The sequence below is a fragment of the Artibeus jamaicensis genome, unplaced genomic scaffold, assembly GCF_021234435.1.
Source record: "Artibeus jamaicensis isolate MK-2021 breed Jamaican fruit bat unplaced genomic scaffold, CSHL_Jam_final contig_497, whole genome shotgun sequence".
NCBI lineage: Eukaryota > Metazoa > Chordata > Mammalia > Chiroptera > Phyllostomidae > Artibeus > Artibeus jamaicensis.
The window spans coordinates 10,150,562-10,169,777 of record NW_026521863.1 but is presented as its reverse complement, the minus strand read 5'-3'; the positions used below and the strand labels follow the sequence as shown (position 1 = coordinate 10,169,777).

General features: G+C 39.8%; 1 protein-coding gene across 9 annotated transcripts in view; it reads right to left on the bottom strand.

Moving 5' to 3' along the window:
- The window catches only part of SYNE1 (spectrin repeat containing nuclear envelope protein 1), a 404,650-nt gene that overhangs the window by 224,117 nt on the left and 161,317 nt on the right, over positions 1-19,216 (bottom strand). For all 9 annotated transcript variants that reach the window (XM_053668739.1, XM_053668745.1, XM_053668738.1 and 6 more), the window contains 11 exons: positions 18,494-18,681; positions 18,004-18,127; positions 15,980-16,146; positions 15,075-15,228; positions 12,959-13,587; positions 10,276-10,455; positions 7,329-7,479; positions 6,855-7,013; positions 5,212-5,394; positions 2,268-2,369; positions 813-1,016 (listed from right to left, as the gene is read on the bottom strand). In XM_053668739.1, the coding sequence (XP_053524714.1) occupies positions 813-1,016; positions 2,268-2,369; positions 5,212-5,394; positions 6,855-7,013; positions 7,329-7,479; positions 10,276-10,455; positions 12,959-13,587; positions 15,075-15,228; positions 15,980-16,146; positions 18,004-18,127; positions 18,494-18,681 (2,241 nt within the window). The remainder of the gene's footprint in view (positions 1-812; positions 1,017-2,267; positions 2,370-5,211; positions 5,395-6,854; positions 7,014-7,328; positions 7,480-10,275; positions 10,456-12,958; positions 13,588-15,074; positions 15,229-15,979; positions 16,147-18,003; positions 18,128-18,493; positions 18,682-19,216) is intronic.

Sequence of the window (19,216 nt, the reverse complement as noted above, 5' to 3'; positions counted from 1 at the left end):
TGAGGGCATTTTTTTGAGTATTTGTGATATATCTGTGTTAACTCAGAATTTTGCCCAGTTCTCCTTGGGAACAACTGCTAACATGTTGAGAGGTAGCTAAGATCTGGGTTAGAGTCTAGGGCTTTAAACAAAATGAGTAAGTCCTTATTTATGGATTCCAGCAATGAGCTTGGGGTTAGTAAGTTGATTAGGAAATATTAATGGACTCACCCTCCTAAATTCACACTTGTCAGTGGGCCACAAGGCTCTAAGGGCACAACATAGGCACAAGCAGTTAACTGATAAACATATGTCCTTAGTCTCCAGTACAGAGAGCAAATATGTTAAAAGAGACCAGATTTTTGTTGATAGTTGATCAAGAATGTCATCTATGAAAATGAACCTAATGACATAAAAATGGGATGCTTTCTCAATTTTAGAAATATATATATATTTAATATATTTAATATATATTTAATATATATATATTCCTCTGTATAAAAGCAGTTATATTAACCAGTAAAAATAATTAAGTGAGAAAAAACTACTTGGCATTTAAGTTCAAAAATCAAACACTTCTATAGATATTGCCTTTTAATAACAATAATAATAATAAACGTATAGCCTTGAGCAGGCTCTATAGCAATGCATGCTTTGCTGTTTTTAGATTATGCATTTTGCATTCACTTCTTTACCCATTGCATACTTTGCTGTGTCATGGGTTAATGTGGGTAACTGGGAGCAGAGGTAATAGTTTGAGCACAGTCACTGCAAACCAGGAGAACTAATGTTCCCGTTGAAGTGTAAACACTTCATGAGAGTTTGTTACCTACCTTCACCTTTTTCAGCCCTTCACAAGTCCTGGTTTGGGCACAGTTCACCAGGGATTCCTCTAGTTTTGTCAGCCAGATTGTCCCGTCATTAATGAATTTCTCCACTTGTGTGCTCTGAGCTCTGAAATCTTTCAAGGTTCCCTTGGCTTCGTCACTAATTTCTTTGGCATGCTCCAGTTTCTGCCTTAGGTCTGCTTCTATAAACTAAACATAAAGTAAGAATTCATTAAAATCTGTGACAGCCAGACATTTATTGGGAATTCCTGGATATGTGGCTTGATTGTAAACAAACAAACAAACAAACAAAAGCACATAAACCTAACCATAGATGCTCATTCAATTTTTCTAAGAAGGAAAATCAGTGGGGCCAAGTTGCCAAACATTTTAAGTGATGGGGAAATGGAAAGAGCAAGGATTTCAGATTATGCGCAATGTGGAAGTGGCAGTCTGAGGTTCCAGGGAACACACGCGGCATTTCACACGTGGAGCAAGACTCAGGCAGCGTTACCAAGCAGGTGACCGAAAACTTGCTCCTCACTCTCTTTGGGAAACGCTCACAGTTTTTTGCCCTTATGTAATCACTACTTTGGACAAAACCATCACAGGATTTCATCCTAAAGCACTTTTCTTTTTGTCTCCCACTTTTAAATACTCAGGGAGACTAATTCTCTCCTCCTTGGACGATTTATTTTGAGGGGGCCCCTGCCTTCTCTGGCCAGACAGACAATAAAGGACTTACAATCATGATAAATTGCAATCTGTTTCAATTTCACCATTAAAACACCCAGAACCATCTGATAATCAAAACTTAGAAATCAAAGGAAACTTTTATCTTGCCCCAGCTCAGATCTGCTGCAATCAGGAAGCGCAAGCGCACAGTGGAGAAAATGGCCAAGTACCTCTTTCTGAATATTTTCACTGCTTCCTATCCCCTCACCTTGCGCAGCCCTGACCCCTGCAGGCGTGGACAGGTAGGAAGAGGGGAGGGAATTGGCTTCTGCGCTTTCTAAGCCTGGTGACATTTCACATTTTTTCTGCTCACAGGCCTTACTTAACCTGTGGGTCTCTGTGAGACTAGCCTCACTTCTGTGACCTCCCAGTGAAGTACCCCGGATGCAACTGGTGCAGTTTTCTCTGGCTCCTTGCTTTCTCCTTCTGCAACCCAGGGCATCTCTTTAACTTCCTGCTGGTGAGGCCCACCACCCCCCAGAAAATTTCCTTAGATAGCCTGACACGGCACACACCGATGCTCTCCTTTGTTCTTTTCTCTTATAGTTCACCTCTGGGCCAGAGGTCGCACTTGGGCACTCACCCCAGATGACTTCAAGATGCAGGCCACTCGAAACAATCAAAACATAGGCACTTTAACGTATAAATACACACAGAATAGAAATACTTTTTTAAGACAGAGAGTCTAATATATAGTAGTTATTACAAACCTGGCTCAGTGCTTACCTGAAGGTCTGGTGGCGTTTCCGGATTTTTAGTTAATTCTTTTAGATCATTAACTTTAGAATGAAGTTCTTCCAATTTCAATGTTTTGTTTTTAACTTCAGACTGCCAAGATGAAAGTCAAAGGGGAAAAGCATAACTAACCCAAATGTTCACGTGTTATTTTTGGCATTCAATAATTCCAAGAGTTAACTGTCAAAATGCTCCAACTTTAAGCCAAGGTAAAAAAAAAATCTCTTTTTTGTATCCTGATCATTGTCAGTATTTATAAATGTGGAAACATGTTAGCATACACTTTCACTTAGGAACTGAGGGAGTGTGAGCAACTTTCTTTCTTCCCACCCTCTTTTATTGGGGAGAAAATGCTCCTGGAAAAAATTAAACGCTAACCAAAAGTCTTGAGTAAGTGGGAATTTTTAGTAGTTAACTGCCATTTATTCATGACTATTGACATCATGGGTTACTATGGCAGCATCAAACTCTTGAGGAAGCATTTCAAAGCAAGTACACAGTTGGAAGTGCCTAGTTACTACCAACTATATGTAATTCAAAAGAAACCTTTCCAATAAAAATTTAAAAGATGTTAAAACCGAAATGAGGTTGATCAGGAGATTGATGTCTAATATTTTGCCTTGTTTTTTTTTGTGCCAACACTAACAAAAAGGTAGCATAAATATCAAATAATCATTACTGAACAACTTAGACCTTTACACATTTCTTTAGTTATTTGGGCACACGAAGGAATAGTTAAAGAATGCCTCTCAAGTTAAATATCGTACTTTAGTGCCTGTGGACACTAACAAACTCCCTGGTGCCTTCAGTGCAGAAAGTAATTCGCTTACCCAGTTCGATGTGATGAGCTGACTGTCAGGCACTGGCCTTTGCCAATGCAGCCTGGACAGTGACAGCACCCCCCACCACACCCGCTGCATTTCCTGCGCTGCAGCGGCAGTGCCAACCACAGGCACTGGGCCGCGTCCAGCTCACTGACTTTATTAGCTGGTGGGCCACACACAGTCTGCCACATAAAAGCCATCTCTGTGAGCGACTGAGCGTGGACACGGTGAACATGGGACTGATGCCCATTGGCCTCCTGGGTCCCAGAGGTCAGTAGTGGGCATGTACTGTATGTGGGTTTCATGACTGGCTCTCCAAAAAAAAAAGGCCCTGATTTGTAGCCTTTGGCACCATTTGTGTTACAACATGATGTCACCGCACGTGGAACTGGAAGAGCCCCACGGTAGCGCACCATTCCACAGTGTGTCCACCGCACAGGTGCAGTAACCGCCAACGTGGAAGCCTGGCTAATAACTAAGACATTTTAACTTTTGAGTGTTTATTACTTTCACTTTAAAGTATAGTTCATTTCTGGCCATTGCCCACCTGGTTTTGCTGCTTTTTCAGGCCTGGAGCTGAACTATGGCTGAGCCTAGCTGTTCTCTCCCAGACGTTACTACCAGGGAGGAAAGGCCAGAGGGGGAGAGGTTACACAACCAGTGAAGACCATGACCCTGAAAGGACACACCTGGAGAATTAATATTCTAGTGAACCCCCCCCCCCAAGAACTCCCCTAAGATTCCTGCCTGCAAGAGATAAAGCCTCAAGACAAAAGCCTGACACGCATCCACTCTCCCTCTGAGGCCCCGCCCACCATTCCCTTTCCCACCTCCTCCCCCCACTTCTTTCTTCATAGGCTCACTCTCTTAAACACTAAGGCAATGAATGGGCAGCTGGTGGCTCATCCCCTGGACCTGTCCCCAAAGCCCCCTTTTCTCTGACTTTCCAGTAAGCTAAGGCTAAGCTCTTCCTTGTTTAACTGTCCCCAGCTTTAATAAGTGTATCTTCATAGTCAAAAATAAATAAATAAAATACAGTTAATTTAATTTATTTACAATGAAATTTTAACAATGGCTGTGTTTAACACTGGCTCACAAAATTTCTGAAAATACAATACTTGACTTTTATGAGCAGGCACAAGGCACAAGCCCTATTTCAACACATGCCACTAAGCTGGTGTAGTTATTTAACATCAGAAGTAATTAAAGGGTCTATGGTAGACCCCTCCCTACTTCTGTTTGCCCTTAGAAATAGGAATAATCTCTAGAATGTTCTTTGGGTCAAGCACCCAAAGTGCTTAGGTAAGAAAATACAGACGATTTATTTTTTCAGACTAGTTATTCACTCCCACACCTGTGATTCTCCACATGTATGCCTGGCACCCAGCTGGGCACAGAGGGACACAACATTTCTGCCCTCACTGAGAGAGTACAGTCACTCGTGTGCTTCGTGAAACAGGTTATCTTTTGCCACTCTATTTATTTCCCTTTATCTTGCTTCATTTTCCATCACAGCCCAATTGCTACTTGACATTTTGAACGTAAGATATATTGAAATGTAAATACCATGAGGGTAGGGACTCTGTCTCTTTCTCGACTACATTTCCAGTCTAAAACAGCACCTGGCATATTTGAGGTGCTCATTAAGAATTTGATGAGTGAATGACTAGATGAATGTGGAAAATGGGAGTAAAACGAGGTTAAAGAAATTGGTGTCTAGGACATTAAAAGGCTCCTTTCTAAGGAAGCCTGTGACACTCTAATCTCTATTTTCTTCCATTTCTGAAAAGGAAGCTCCCAGCATAAGTTTTCAGCATAGGGTAACTCCTCAGTAAACATTTTGTTTGAATGAAGAAAAAAATAGATACTGAATATTGCTGAATCACAAATACTTTCAATTTGGCTTTCTAGTGGGAAGATGCCATACTCTCAGATGAATGGAAAAAATATAGGTTTACTTTCAAGGAAATAGCAAAAGATAGTTAAGAGTTTTATTATACTCATATGTATTTCAAAGGGAAGAATGAACTTTTTAAAAAGGACACATGTTTTTTTCATATTCTGGTCAATGATATACCAAAGGCTCACGTATAAAGGCGGAGTTAATTCACCTCGAGTTCTTTCAGGAGTTCCTCCGTTCTGAGGCTGTCGTCCAGGTTGCTGATGCTTTCAGCGAGCTGCAGAACAGAGCTGCTCGACCATGCTTCGATCTCCTCCTTGCTCGAGAGAACATCCCCCCAAAGGGACAGGCTTACGCTCAGCCTGTCAGTGGTTTCTTCAATTCTCTCTAACATCTGAAATAGAAAGTGGAAATAATATCATTAATAGTCTGAGAATTAAAAAACATGTTCTTTCTGGCTGGTGTAGCTCAGTGGATTGAATGCAGGCCTGCAAACCAGAGGATGGCAGTTCGATTCCCAGTCAGGGCACATGCCTGGGTTGCAGGCCAGTTCCTGGCAGGGGACCCACGAGAGGCAACCATACATTGATATTTCTCTCCCTCTCTCCTTCTCTTCCCTTCTAAAGAGAAATAAAATCTTAAAAAATTAATAAATTTAAGAAAAACAAACAAAAAAAACATGTCCTTGCCCCACCCACATACTAAAAATGTCAGTGCTTCCTTAATCAGAAAATTATATCCTGACTGAAAAGCAAAGTTTTGTAAAAATTATTGTAAGCTAACTAGTGTATCAGACTCAAGTAAATGCTATTGCATACATTGTTTCTGTCATTGGGAGAGGTGACTGACTTTTGGGGACATTTGAGAATATTCGTAAAGTGGAAAATTAACCACAATGGGTTTATTCTAACATAACTCACTCAAAGGTTGAATTCTATAGAATAGAATCCATGTAGGGCAGCACTGTATTTATTTTTGAAAGTAATACAGTAAGCCCTTGCACTTGGAATGCTGATGTATAAAAAGGGGCATAATTAAACTTGAGCATATTTATAGAATAAGTAAAGATATAGGAGGTTAACCAACTTTACATGCCTACAGTGTTACTGATTAATATTCTTCCCATAAGAATGTCTTTTAAAAATGGATCAATATAAGACTTTATGAAGTCCCCAAATTACTTGATGATAGTATGCAAATGCCAATGTCTAGCTGAAGTGATTTGGCTTAAGCAAGAGAACTCATTATAGGTTTAACTTCTGAGCCTCGATATTGGTAATAGGGGTCAACGGAATCACTGGAGTTTTTTGAGCTGGAAAACAATGCAAAATATGTGTGGACTGAGAGCTCAAGTGACCTGTCCTATGGTCACAGAAGCGGTAAATGACAGAGCAAAAACTAAAACCCAAAGATGTGAACTACAAGTCTCATGTTTTTCAATGCAAAAATTTTAAATTATACAAAAACAAAAATTTTTATTTAATATTTTAATATAAAATTTTAAGATTATTATACATCTCATGATGTATAATAATTTAAATGAGTCTCCCTTATTTAAATTATTATACATCATGGTTTAATACTCTGTAGGCTGTCTATAAATTATGCTTTTATTTTTATTCATAATCCCAGAGTTTTGAGAAGACAGTTACAAATTTGTTATGACTGAAGTAAAATTCTAGAAAACCTGCCAATAAGTTTTAACAAAATAAAGCAAATGGCATTTTTTATTATTTCTAAACTTTATGTGTACCCTATTTTTCTTCAGAATGTTGTATTTGCATCTCTCAATAATCCTTTGCGTTAAAGTGAGTTTCCTAAACATGAATGAGTGGCAGGAGGTGATGAGCTTACATCCAGCCATCTGTCCACGGTGCTCTCCATGTCGGTTTTCACCAATGCGTAATCACTGCTGTGAACTTTCTTCAGCTCAGATAACAACTGTTTTCCTTTACTGGTAAAGCTATCCAACTCCTTCTGCTTATTATGTATTTCGTTCCTGGCAGTTTCATGCTGTGGACATAAATGTTTCCTTTATTAATTAATAAAATCATCTATGATAAGAGTTTAAAACCATTTGCCTCTAAGACATTTAATTTATGGATGACCTGATATAGAAAGTAGCGATAATAAACTATACAAATATATATAATTTTCTTGAATTACTAGATTCCTAAGATATCAGTGCTTTTTAAAAAAGTTGAGCTTATTTGCATGAGTTATGTACATCTAAGTATACTGACGAAATTTGTGTAGAGAATGCATTATGAGTGAAAAAATAGGTTAACTGAAATATTCTACTAAAATAAATACATTTTGAATTGTTACCTTGGAGAAAGCCCATTTGAGATCCTCCTCATCTTTTATAGTAGTTCTGGTTACTATCACATTGCTGGCATTTTCTAGAACTTTAGATACAGCTGACTTCAGGTTCTGATATTCTCTCATTAAGTCAATAAGCCCACAGCACTGACCCTGGCTGTAAAGAGCAAAGAAAAGACTTCACCCATTGCCGTGTATCAGGAGAGGGAAGAGTTCCCTATGAATGTACCTCATGTGTACATACATATTCATAGATGGATACTGGAGTCAAGAGAAAACCATGCCTATACCTACTGCGGTTGAAAGACTACTGGTCATTCTGACCTAACTCTAATGTCCAAAATATTCTTATGAATGAAAAATTCACATAGCCATTAAAATAAAATCTGTGGCCTCAATGACCAGCAAAGATGCAATGTATGTTCTGAATAACTCAAGCTTATATAGATATCACCAAATTTTAAAAAAAATTTTGCATGAGTTAATTATTCATAATGGTAGTATTGAAGGGGGAAACAAATCCCAAAATGCACAAAAAAACACTGCTCAATAATTAAAATACATATGAGGTTTTCTTTTCCATTTCAATGACTCAAATTTTTATTGAATATGAGTTCCCTGAAAATACTCAAAGAAGATAGTTTTTGTTTATAGGAGTCAGATGTCTTTGAACAGGCAATTCTACTTCTATAAATTTTTCCAGAAAAAGAGATGTACTGTAAGATTTAAGTAAAATAATATTCTTTACACCGTTATGTATAATAGGAGAAAAAAATAGAAATAACTGAAATTCTAAAAAGGTCAATAATTACATAAATACTGATACATTTTTATAATTAAATACTGTGTGACCTTTAATAAATCATAATCTAAGAGAATGTTTAACAACATGGAATAAAGTTTGTGCCATGTGGGTTCATTAACAAAAGCCTGCAATAATTGTCTACAGTATATAAGGTGCTCTCAATTTCTTTAAAAGACCTTTTTATGTCATACAAGATATTATTTTTTAATACATATAAATATCCAATGTCTTCAGGACTATTCATTGAAAAGACTATTCTTTCTCCATCAAATTGCCTTTGTCAAAAATCAATTGAGCGTGTCTGTGGGTCTCTCTCACTCTACTTGTTTCATTGGTCCTTATGTTTACCCCTTGGCCAACACCATGTTAAAACCAGGTAGTGGGAGTTCTCCAATTCTTTTTCAAAAGTGTACAGTTCTAGGTCTTTTGCTTTACATATAAAATTTGTAATTAGCTTGTCAATTTCTACAAAAAAATCCTGCTGGGAATTTGATTGAGATCCTATTAATGTAAAAATGACTTCAATTAAAAATTCAATAAGTCAACAAACAACAAGTGCTGGCAAGGATATAGAGAAAGAGGAACCCTTCTGCACTGTTAGCGAAAGTGCAGATTGGTGCAGCCACTATGAAAAACAGCACAAATCTTCCTCAAAAAATGAAAAATAGAACTCCTTTTTGACCCAGCGATTCCACTTCTGGGAATTTATCTGAAGAAACCCAAAACACTAATACAAAGGAATGTGTTCCCTATGTTCCTTGCAGCATTATTTTAAAAAGCCAAGAACTGGAAGCAGCCCAGGTGTCCATCAGTAGAGGTGTGGATAAAACAGCTATGCTATATTTCTAGAATGGAATACTATTCAGCCATAAAAAAGAAGAAAGTTTCATGTGAATGGACCTGGAGAACATTATGCTAAGTGAAAAAGCCAGTCAGAGAAAGACAAATACCATATTATTATCTTGTTCTAGTGAACAAACTGAACTAAAAAGAAAAATGCAGACAGACTCATAGACAGAGTACAGGCAGACAGCTTTGTGGGATGGCAGGACTGAACCCAAAAGAACTCATGGACACGAACAACAGTGTGGAGACTGTGGCTGGGGAGGGGAGTTGGTGGAGGCAGAAAAGGGTATAAAGGCAATAATGGTAATGAAAAAAATTCAAAAATCAATTATTAGAAAGAAAGCAAACAATCTAAAAAATGGCAGTTTGAACAGGGCAATGTGAACATGATATATAAATACCAAATAGCATATGAAAATATGCTCAATATTGTTAGTTATCAGAAAAATAAAATTAAAAACATAATGAACTATCTCTCTACATCTATTATAATGTCAAACAGGCAAACAAACAAAAACTGGATAACATCAGGTGCTGAAAATGATGGGAAACAATTGGGGAACTCTCAAAGACGGTGAGTATGAATGCAAAATGGCACAACTACTTGGCGGTGTCTTACAACATTAAACACACACTTAACACACAACCCAGAATTTCACTTTTAAGTGGTCCCCTAAGTGAAATAAAAACTTACATGCACACACAAAATTGAACACGAACATTACAAATACATTATTTATAACCACTCAAACTGGAAAGAGCTCACTTATATGTAATTTTCAAAAAGAAAATACTGTGGAGACAGAATACTGACCAATGGCTGCCAGAAACTGGGAATGAGGGAAGGGCTGACTCCAATGAGGTGAGACAGTTTTTCGGGTGGTGGTAGTGTTAATATGAAACTTGATAGTCAACACAACTATATGAGTTAGTCATACAGGTTAAGGGTGTACATTTAAGAGAGTGAATTTTAGCTTATATCAATCATATCTTGGTTACAAACAAGTACAAGAAAACAAGATAAAAAGGGAAATAAGAGGTTACAACTCAAGGTAGTGCTTAGGAACTTGACAATCCCTGCTTTTAAGCACTGAATTTCACATGTAATTGTAACCGGAAAGCAACTTCTTCAATAAAGTTCTGTAGGACTACATTTTTATTGTTACTGAGGAGATGCAGAACACTAAAGATGGCAACAGATATTCAGTTCTTGATTATACCCATGCAAATCAACAGGCAATCAATACAGCAATTGCCCAAAATAGGCTGGAATTAAAAAAAACTGAGAAGCTTCTGACTTACTTCTCATGAATCAGTTTTTTGGTATCATCCCAGGTGACCTCCAAGCGATTTATCTCCCTCTCGACTTCTGGTGCAAAGGCTACATCTTTCTGACTGATTTGCTGAGCCTTGTCTTTCAACCAACAGAGTTCATGCTCATGAGCATTCAGTTCATCTTCTAACTGATTGAAGACTCTCAGCCTGTGAATTAAAATGGTATTTTACTAGCAGTAGTAAACCAACATTTCCTCTCCACAAAGCACACACACACACAGAGCTAGAAAAACTGTTAACATAACAATTAAATTAATGTATGTCAATGGATAAAGATGCTTTCAAAATGAACATTCTTCAGAGTATACCCAGAAAACATTTAGTCAGTCTCACTGTGCACCTTCAACCTTCTATCAAGTCTGGGTTGTCTTTCTATTATCCTTAGGTGGTATAAGACTTTTAAAACTATGGCTGGTGTAGCTCAGTGGATTGAGTGCTGGCCTGTGAACCAAACAACTGCGGCTTGATTCCCAATCAGTGCGTGTGGCTGGGTTGCAGGCCACTTCCCAGTAGGGGACGCAGGAGAGGCAACCATACATTGATATTTCTCTCCCTCTCTCCTTCTCTTCCCCTCTAAAGATAAATAAGTACAATCTTTTTTAAAAATTAAAAAAGAAAAATACAAACAAACTGAGGTTGACCTTGTAGGCAAAGTAGGTGAGTACTTATTGCAAAGTATTTGTAGGAAATTATTTTGGGCTGTGAGGTCTAATTCTTGTAAAATATTTAAGGATCATAGTAGTTTTTATAAAATAAAAATAGTTTTACCAAGCTGAATAATATATATCTTAAAATTTTAATGACATGCTTTATTGAAGATTACCAGGAGAAAATGTTCATTTTTTGTCCCTAATATATTAATATTAGAGTATTTGTGAAAACTGGCCATATAGAGGCAGCCATGGGCTCTTTCCATTCTTGCCTTTTAGTTTAGTGCCACAGAGTTTATAAAGTGAGCATATGGCCATTATCCCATTTAATTCCCAAACCCAGAGGCTAGCAGCCAGTGTTGTCCTTACCTCCACGCTACAAGAGAGGTGACTGGCCCAAAGTAGCCCAGTGAAGCATAAGTAGGGCTGAAATTTAGTCAGTCAATCAATTCATTGCAACATTTTCAGTAGCTTCTGTGTGACTTTAGTGAGTTCAGTCATGTGGGTATTAATGTGACTCTTGAACTTAACCTGGGCCTTCTTCTCTGGCAGTTTTAGGACTTCCTGTCTGCTGCCCAGAGCAGGCCCAAGAGGCCAGGCTGCCTGGTGGCACCCATCCCACCGCTATTTCCCGGGTCAGTAGTTTTCTCTTTGCCTCGGCTCCTCATTTTGTCTTTACTCTGGAGGCTATTTTGCCTTCCCCAAATCTTATTCCTTTTTGTAAATTCACCATTAAACCAGTCAGATAACTTATTGCCCACCAGGAGTGTAACTTCAGGAGCCATTAATCACTTAATCGATTGTTCATCAGTGTTTGAGTCTGACTGAAACAAAGTGAACTGGCAGGGTCAATGTAACTCTTATCAATCAAGGGCGCCTTGGTGTGAATGCTTTCCAGTTGCTTATTTGCTCCCTGAAAATCTGGAAGAGAGAGTGACCCTGAGAAGCTAAGCGGGGACAAAGTCCTATCAAGAAGGAGGAATAAGACTGAAAAGAAGGCTACAGGACTAGGGGGAAAATTTGCTTTTGCAATTTGCTGCAGGAAAATACCTTTGACCCCTCAGCTTCTCTAGTAAAGGCACTTGGCAAGCTTCCATCTTTGCCTAAATCTACACCTCTGCCTTCTCCACACCTCCAAGCAAACAGTTGGACGTAGCCAGGGAAAACCACTCTGCCAAGCTGACTGGTTTCACTTTAAGTGAGTGAATGCACATCTCAAATGGCAGCCTATCACCTTCCCAAGCCCTGGATACCATTCCCACTTCCTCTCTATGGGCGGAAACTTTCACACCATTTTCTGTCCATATCCCGTGTCACTCAGTCTCCACTAACCAGTTGCCTTCGGTCTTTTCTGAGGGTTAGCAGCCACTAGGGAGGAACCCCTGCAGATTTACCACCAGAAGCACAAGTCTAGTGGAAGCACTTTCTCCTCCTCTGCCTTCATTCTTTAGTTTTTTAAGATTTTATTTATTTGTTTGTTTGTTTGTTTATTTATAGAGAAAGGGCAAGTGAAGGAGGAAGAGAGGGAGACAAACATCGATGTGCAAGAGAAACATCATTCGGTTGCCTCTCGTAAGCACCACAACAGCGACTGACCCAGCACCCAAGCATGTGCCCTCACAAGGAATCCAACTGGTGACCTTGGGCTCTGAGGGATGATGCTGAACCAACTGAGTGCGCCACGCCAGTCAGGGCTCTGCCTTCATTCTTGTTACAGAACATGAGTCCCTTCTCCTGTGAGGTAGAAATTGCTTTAAAACTGATAGTACAATCTACACCCTCTTGTAAATAAGATCTCAGAGTGGCTTATAAGCAGCCCTTTATGGAACCCAGGTAAATTTTAGGACCTCTTAAGTGTCAGATTAGTCAGTAATTTTATTCAAAAAATATTTAAAAAACAGAAGTTACTAAACATGGCACTAGCAAAGTTTTTCACAAGAGTTCATTCCAGAGCTAATAAAAAATAAACGAGACAACTGGCTTCAAAAGCCTCCTTTCACCTCTGCTGAAGCGCTTGGCGAGTAGGTTCTTTCAAACGCTCCTTGTCTGCCCTGTCTTCTATGTCCTCAACGCTCCTCAGCAGCTCCTCTTTCTGGTTGTGGAATGCTTTTTTCAGTGCCGCCAGGGCGTCCGCCTCACTCTGCTTGGTTCCCAGAAGGTTTTGGATCCTCTCTAATTCACCGCAGAGGTGATCAGCTGTAGTTCTGCAGGAAGTTCTTTGCTCAGAGCCTCTACATTTAAGATGGTATTGGGCTTTGGTAAGAACGCCATCGAGACTGATGGCAGTTGATTCTAATGATTTCACATCTTGAATAGCATCATTTAAGTCTTTTTCTAATAAATCCGTCTGTTTCTTATTTATACTGTTGGTTGCTTCCACCCTTTGCCTCAGCTGGTGGAGAGCTTCTGACAGAGAGGCATGGCTCTGTAGGAATTCGGCCAGCTGGGACAGGGCCAGCTGCCGCCTCGCCACCACCTGGCAGGCCTCCTCAAATAGCTGGACACAGTCCTCTGCTTTGCTCTGCAGGAGGTGAAGGTCCTCGGCTCGACCCAGTACAGCCAGCTTTGCAAGGTGCTCCTGCAGACTTTGCAATTGCCCCCTTTTGCTTTCCACTTCTGCTGCGTGGTCCTGGGCGGGAAAGGGAGAGAGAGTTACTGGTTCCTCAGATACACTGTGGTTTACGATGTGGATGTATTACAGACTTGGTGATGTCAGGATACATTTTAAATGCAGTGCATGGCATGGCATTAAAGGTCATCCATGTGAATCTTTTAGAAACATTCTTAAAATTTCTCTTGTTCTGCTCATCTGTATATTTCATATAAAATACAACTCTGATTTGGAACTAATTTATTCCATGGAAAATAACTCCTTCATGGATAGAAATGGTTAAAAGTGTAATTTTAAAGATTTTGAAAGATATATGTTATATATACATATAATATACATACACATATACATCCACACACATATATACAATAAAGCTAATTCTAACACAGTGAAGGGGTGTGGGGTAGGTGGACATGAACCTCTCTTCAGAGGTGGTGAATAAGGCAGATAAAACTGTGCACAAGTTTCCTTCTCTTTAAAGAAATGTAGATTAACTGGGTAAAACTTGTATAAGAAATTTGACCAGCTCACAATAAATCACATTTGAAATCTATCAGAGAACTGCTAACAATCTCAGCATAATTCCCATTAAAGAGACATGATCACCTGTCTTAATCTTGACCATGGCAGCGTGAATGACTAAATTTCAGAGGGCTTCTTTGAGCATTTATTTTAGAAAACTTTTAAAATTTATTCTCTGTCCCTTGGAGACATAAATCTTTTCTTAAAAGCTTCTGGACAGTTTTACAACCAAAGAATATCTTTCTCAAAAACCTGGCATCATCACTGTGAAAGGCACCCATTGAGAAAGGTGGCGCCCTGTCTCCTGCCTTTAGAGGGTGGGATCCTGCTTTGCTGGGACCTTGCTCCAAATTGAAAAACCACCTGCAGCCATGAACATATGAGAAAGTACTTTTCCTTTGGGTCAAAGCGATGAGCAAGCCCAGCATAGAGTGAACACTTAATAAACATTAAATATTCTATCATTAAATATTTGTTATAAGCTTATCTCCAACTAGTCTAATATTTATGATTAATATCCATTTTTAAATTGCTTCTTTTTGCTAGGACACACATTATGCATAATTTAGAGATAAGAAAAATACATCATAAATTTTAAATACCTTTCCAGTTAAATAGTAATTCAGAAAAACTATGCTGTTAGAGCATTGGGATTCAGTATCCATTTTTAGCATTGGAACAAAGCAAACTGGGAAGCTTAAACATGAACATTCTCATCATTTCACTCTAGAAATCACTCTCTCCATTTGGAAGAAATGATATCTTACAGGGGTCTCCTGTTTTATCTGAAGTAACTTTATCTGCTTAATTAACAAAGTTGTGTAACACTTTGCCTGGACCCCCATACTCAATTATGAAAACATATAGGAATACAATGTTAAATTGCTGGCAAGTGTTGTTTTTTTAATGTTGCTTCCCTTTCTAGCTCAAGAGCTCTTTTTTATGAATAAATTTTTCTTCCATTGTAAAAGAATGCACTGTACCTTGTGCTGAGTAAGAGCTGCCTGATGGTCCATTACGCTTATTTCAGAAGTGGCCTGTAATTCACTGAGAAACAGCTTAATCCAGACAGAAAAGGAAAGCAGCAATTCATCAAATTGTTGGTGTTCGGCTACCACAGACTGAAGAAAATTAGTCCTAGGCAGAGACAGGCGTTAAAGTTAAAACACCCCAAAGCTGAACAGAAGAGTTGCATGTTTTCGGAATCAGCTTGACCGAGGGCAAAAGTGAGGTGGCCAAACAGGGACACACACACCAGAACCCCTGGTCAGCACCTCCCCCCTCCAGTATTCTGTGCTCTTCTCTGCACTTCCCCAGCCTGGTCCTCAGCTCTGGCCAGGCCCCCAACAGCCTCCTAAACTGGTCTCCTTCCTGCCACCATCAGGGCTTCACTATAACCCACCTGCTAGGGAGGAGCTAGAAATGATTTTAATGTCCTCAGGACACCATCAGCCAAGTTTAAACACGAGGGCAATTTCCCATTGTGTTGGGTTGACCCAGAAGTTTATTATTTTTCCTGTAAGATGGCTCTAGTAGCACTTGGTTATCTTTAACTTCACTCAAAACTATATGTACACATATGTCTCTTTTTATATATATCATGAGAGATAAAATTTTATTTATTATCTTTTTACGGTATACAACCAGCCTAAGCTATGAATAATACAAACATGAGCAAATCTAAAATGTTTAATTGAACTTTATCAGAAATGCTAATATTTGAGCACTCTGACTTTTAAAATGGCAAATAAAGTACTTTGCTTCCCTTCTATAATTCTCTTGGGACTAGCTGGGTGAATTACAAGTAAACAAAAGTGTGCTTTGTTAATTTTATATGCTCAGCATTTTAAAAAGTGGACAGTTTGAGACTGCTTTCTAGAGCCCCTACCTTCTGCTAATTATCTGTGGCAAAACTCTCCACCGCTCATCCAGCTGTTCCAGGTGCAGCCTGATCATTCTGACGTCCTCTTTGGAGGCCACAGAGAACAGCGACTCCTTCAGTTGCATGAGGTGGCTGTAGATGGAGGCTTGGGAAACAACCTCACTTTGCAGTGCCTAAGAAACACAGAATACATGACAGCTCTTACCTCAGTGTGATTGACCGGAAGGGACCAGGTGACACAGGAGGTGGTTGTGCACAGGCTCTGCATTCTTGAGAAATGGAGGGCACTGCGGCTGTGCTATAGGGAGTTTTTTATTCCTTGATTTCACAATGGACCCACTTAACCTGTAAAGCAACATTTAAAAGGCTACTGAAACCCCGACTTGTTTTCTAGGGTCTGAGTGTTATTGTTGGGCAAATTGGGATGCTGTAGAATTTCTTTCAGAATAAAGATACTGAGTAGGCAGAGAGAATCAAAGGCCAACTATGGCAGAGAGAAAATGTGTGCAGAACAATCGCAGCAACTCAGCACTAGGTGACAGGGACGTGGTCTCCCTCTCTGTTTAGAGATGCTATTAAGCCAAATCAGGGAACTTAAAAGCTCTTCGTTTTCCTTCCATGCAACAAAACCACTTATTTTTTTTTTTTACATTTAATCAGACAATAAATCTCTTAGGTGATTTGAGGGGTGCATAAAAGTTGTGGTTCTTACCTAATGAGAGATCAACACTCATAGATAGCTAAGAACATGGTGTTAACTGGGATGATCACTGTAGCATGGCACATAGTAGGTGCTTGTCAAAATGATGTTTTCCTCTTTGTAGTGAGACCACATGTGTGATACAAGCAAACTGGCTGAAGGAATCAGAGGAAGGAGAACACAGGTGGTGGATGAGAGGAAAGATCACAAAGCAGAATTGGGACTTAGGCTGAGCGGGACAAAGGACACAAGGCCAGGGTGGGGATGTACAAGGACTGTTTGACTCACAGTGGGGCAGCAGCTTGGCTGATTCAGTGCCTAGATGAGGGGGTAACAGAGGCCTTTCAGGCCCTTCATTCCCCTGACACATACAGCACTTATTTCCCATATAGACACCTGAGAAATGCAGTTTGATGTCACCAGAAAGCTTTGTGTCATTGTTCAGATAAGACGCTGTGACTTCCTCTCTTAGAACACCTCACACTGTATGTATAAGAGGACACTACCAGCCTTTGAAAGGGCAGACTCACGACCACTCTTTCTCCTCCAGGACAATCCCTGGAGGCTTCTGAGCAGGGACGTTTTGGGAGATTAACGCAGAACATGGGTGTTTAATAAAAGAAAAGTGGGCGTGTGGGGAACCTTCAAGATCAAGGAAGATGGGAAATAGGCTCAGAGGCTGGAGACCCTCTCTGATGGAGTTGTTAAAGAAGCAATTATGAAAAGTTAAAGAACTAAGCTTCTGCTTAACCTTTTTCTAAAAGGTGATGGGGAAAAGTTGGGGTGTCGATCTGTCATACAACGAGTCTCTGGGAGCACAAATTTTGCCTGTTGAATTTTCTGGTACAGGCATCATCACTTAAAGCAAGTTATTCTCACTAATCTCTAGAAATTAGAAACATTGTCTGTGGTTTCAATACTACTTAAAGATCTTTTTTAACTTTAAAAAGTTGGCTTCTTCGAGGATGTAATCAGCTCATATTTTTGTCATTCTAAAAGTGCTCACTCATTTCTTCCATATTGCTTAAAAATAATCATTACCCTGACTTCTTTCTACATTATATGCCTTCTATTCCTAACAAACCCCCCTTTTTATTACCAAAAAATTAGAGAAATACAAAAGCTTCAAAAATTATTCACTGATTATGATTTTCTAATGCATCAGAGATACTGATCATCACAAATGTCACCATTATTTTGTCTTTCAGGTCCGTGTTGTTCTCTTCAGGACCACAGAACCAAGGCAAGGAGTTAAGTTGGATAGAGGGCTTGGTTTCTGCTTTTGTTTTGTAATGCAACCATAACAGCATTCCACCTTCCACACGCTTGCCTGTATTAATTGAAGTTCACTCTCCACTTTGACTCTGTCGGCCGAAATGTCCGTTTCTGGGGGACTGGCTATTGCTTCACACCGCTCTAACCAGGTCAGAAAGGTCGACAGTTCTTTCTCCAGCCTGAAGAAAGCAGGAATACAAAACAAACTCACCCATAAGTATCATATTAGAAAACAAAGCCTCTCTGAAGTTGGGGCGCCCAACACTAACTGTTACAAATAATACAACATTGGTTATTTCATTCTTAGAAGTGAAAGTAAAAATGTTACTCCTCTCATGTTCATATAGGCATCACACATGTCTGTATCACTGTGTAATATGGAAAGTTATGCAAACACCCTTTCCACTCCTTAGAAGCATGCCTTGACGTGTCTAACATCTGGGATGGTTATTGCTCATCACTTGCAGAGCAGCTGGCCGGGGATTTCCTATTTAAGAGGGGCTGTTGAAACCCAGGCAGCGGACCCAGGAGGAAGGGCGGCTCACCTCTGCCAGTGGGCTCGCAGGTTCTCCAGCACCATCTGTCTCTCCTTAGCCTGGCTCAGCAGCCCCTCGTATGTCTGCTGCAGGGTCGCAGCCTCCTGAGCCAAGGAGCCTCTGTCAGTGACCTTCTGGGCACTGGCCAAGATGGTAGCCATCGCACCGCTCAGGGACTCCAGGGCCTGACAGAGATCCTGGTAAGGGACAGAGAAGTGCAATGAAAGCAGGACAGCCAGACACGAGGCCTACATGTGCCTCCGAGGCCTGTTCTCACCAACACCCCCCTCAGTCATAATGAACAACAGTGGTACTAAAAATCGTCTGACCGTGATTGCCAGGAACACGCAGTGACAGTGAGGAGAAAAGCACTTCATGGGTGCAGGGCTCCAAGGAGACATGGAAGGACTACTGCCTAAATAAAACTGTTGCTGTAGATGAAGATAATGTCTACTTTTTCTTAGCAAGGCAGATCATTTGTGAAACTTATTATTCATTTCATGCCAAGTGTGTTTAAGAAAACTCTATCCTTAATTTACAAGAACTGTAACTTCTTGCAAAACATCACACAGTGCTCACCGGTTCAGGGACCAGACAGAAAGAGCTGGTCACTGGGAAAGGTTTGAGGCCACATTCCTTGCACTTCTGAGTGTAGTAGATTTAGGGTCTGAAACTGCTATGCACAAGTACTTGTTTGCACATCTAACTTTTATAATGCTGGTTAAGAAATAA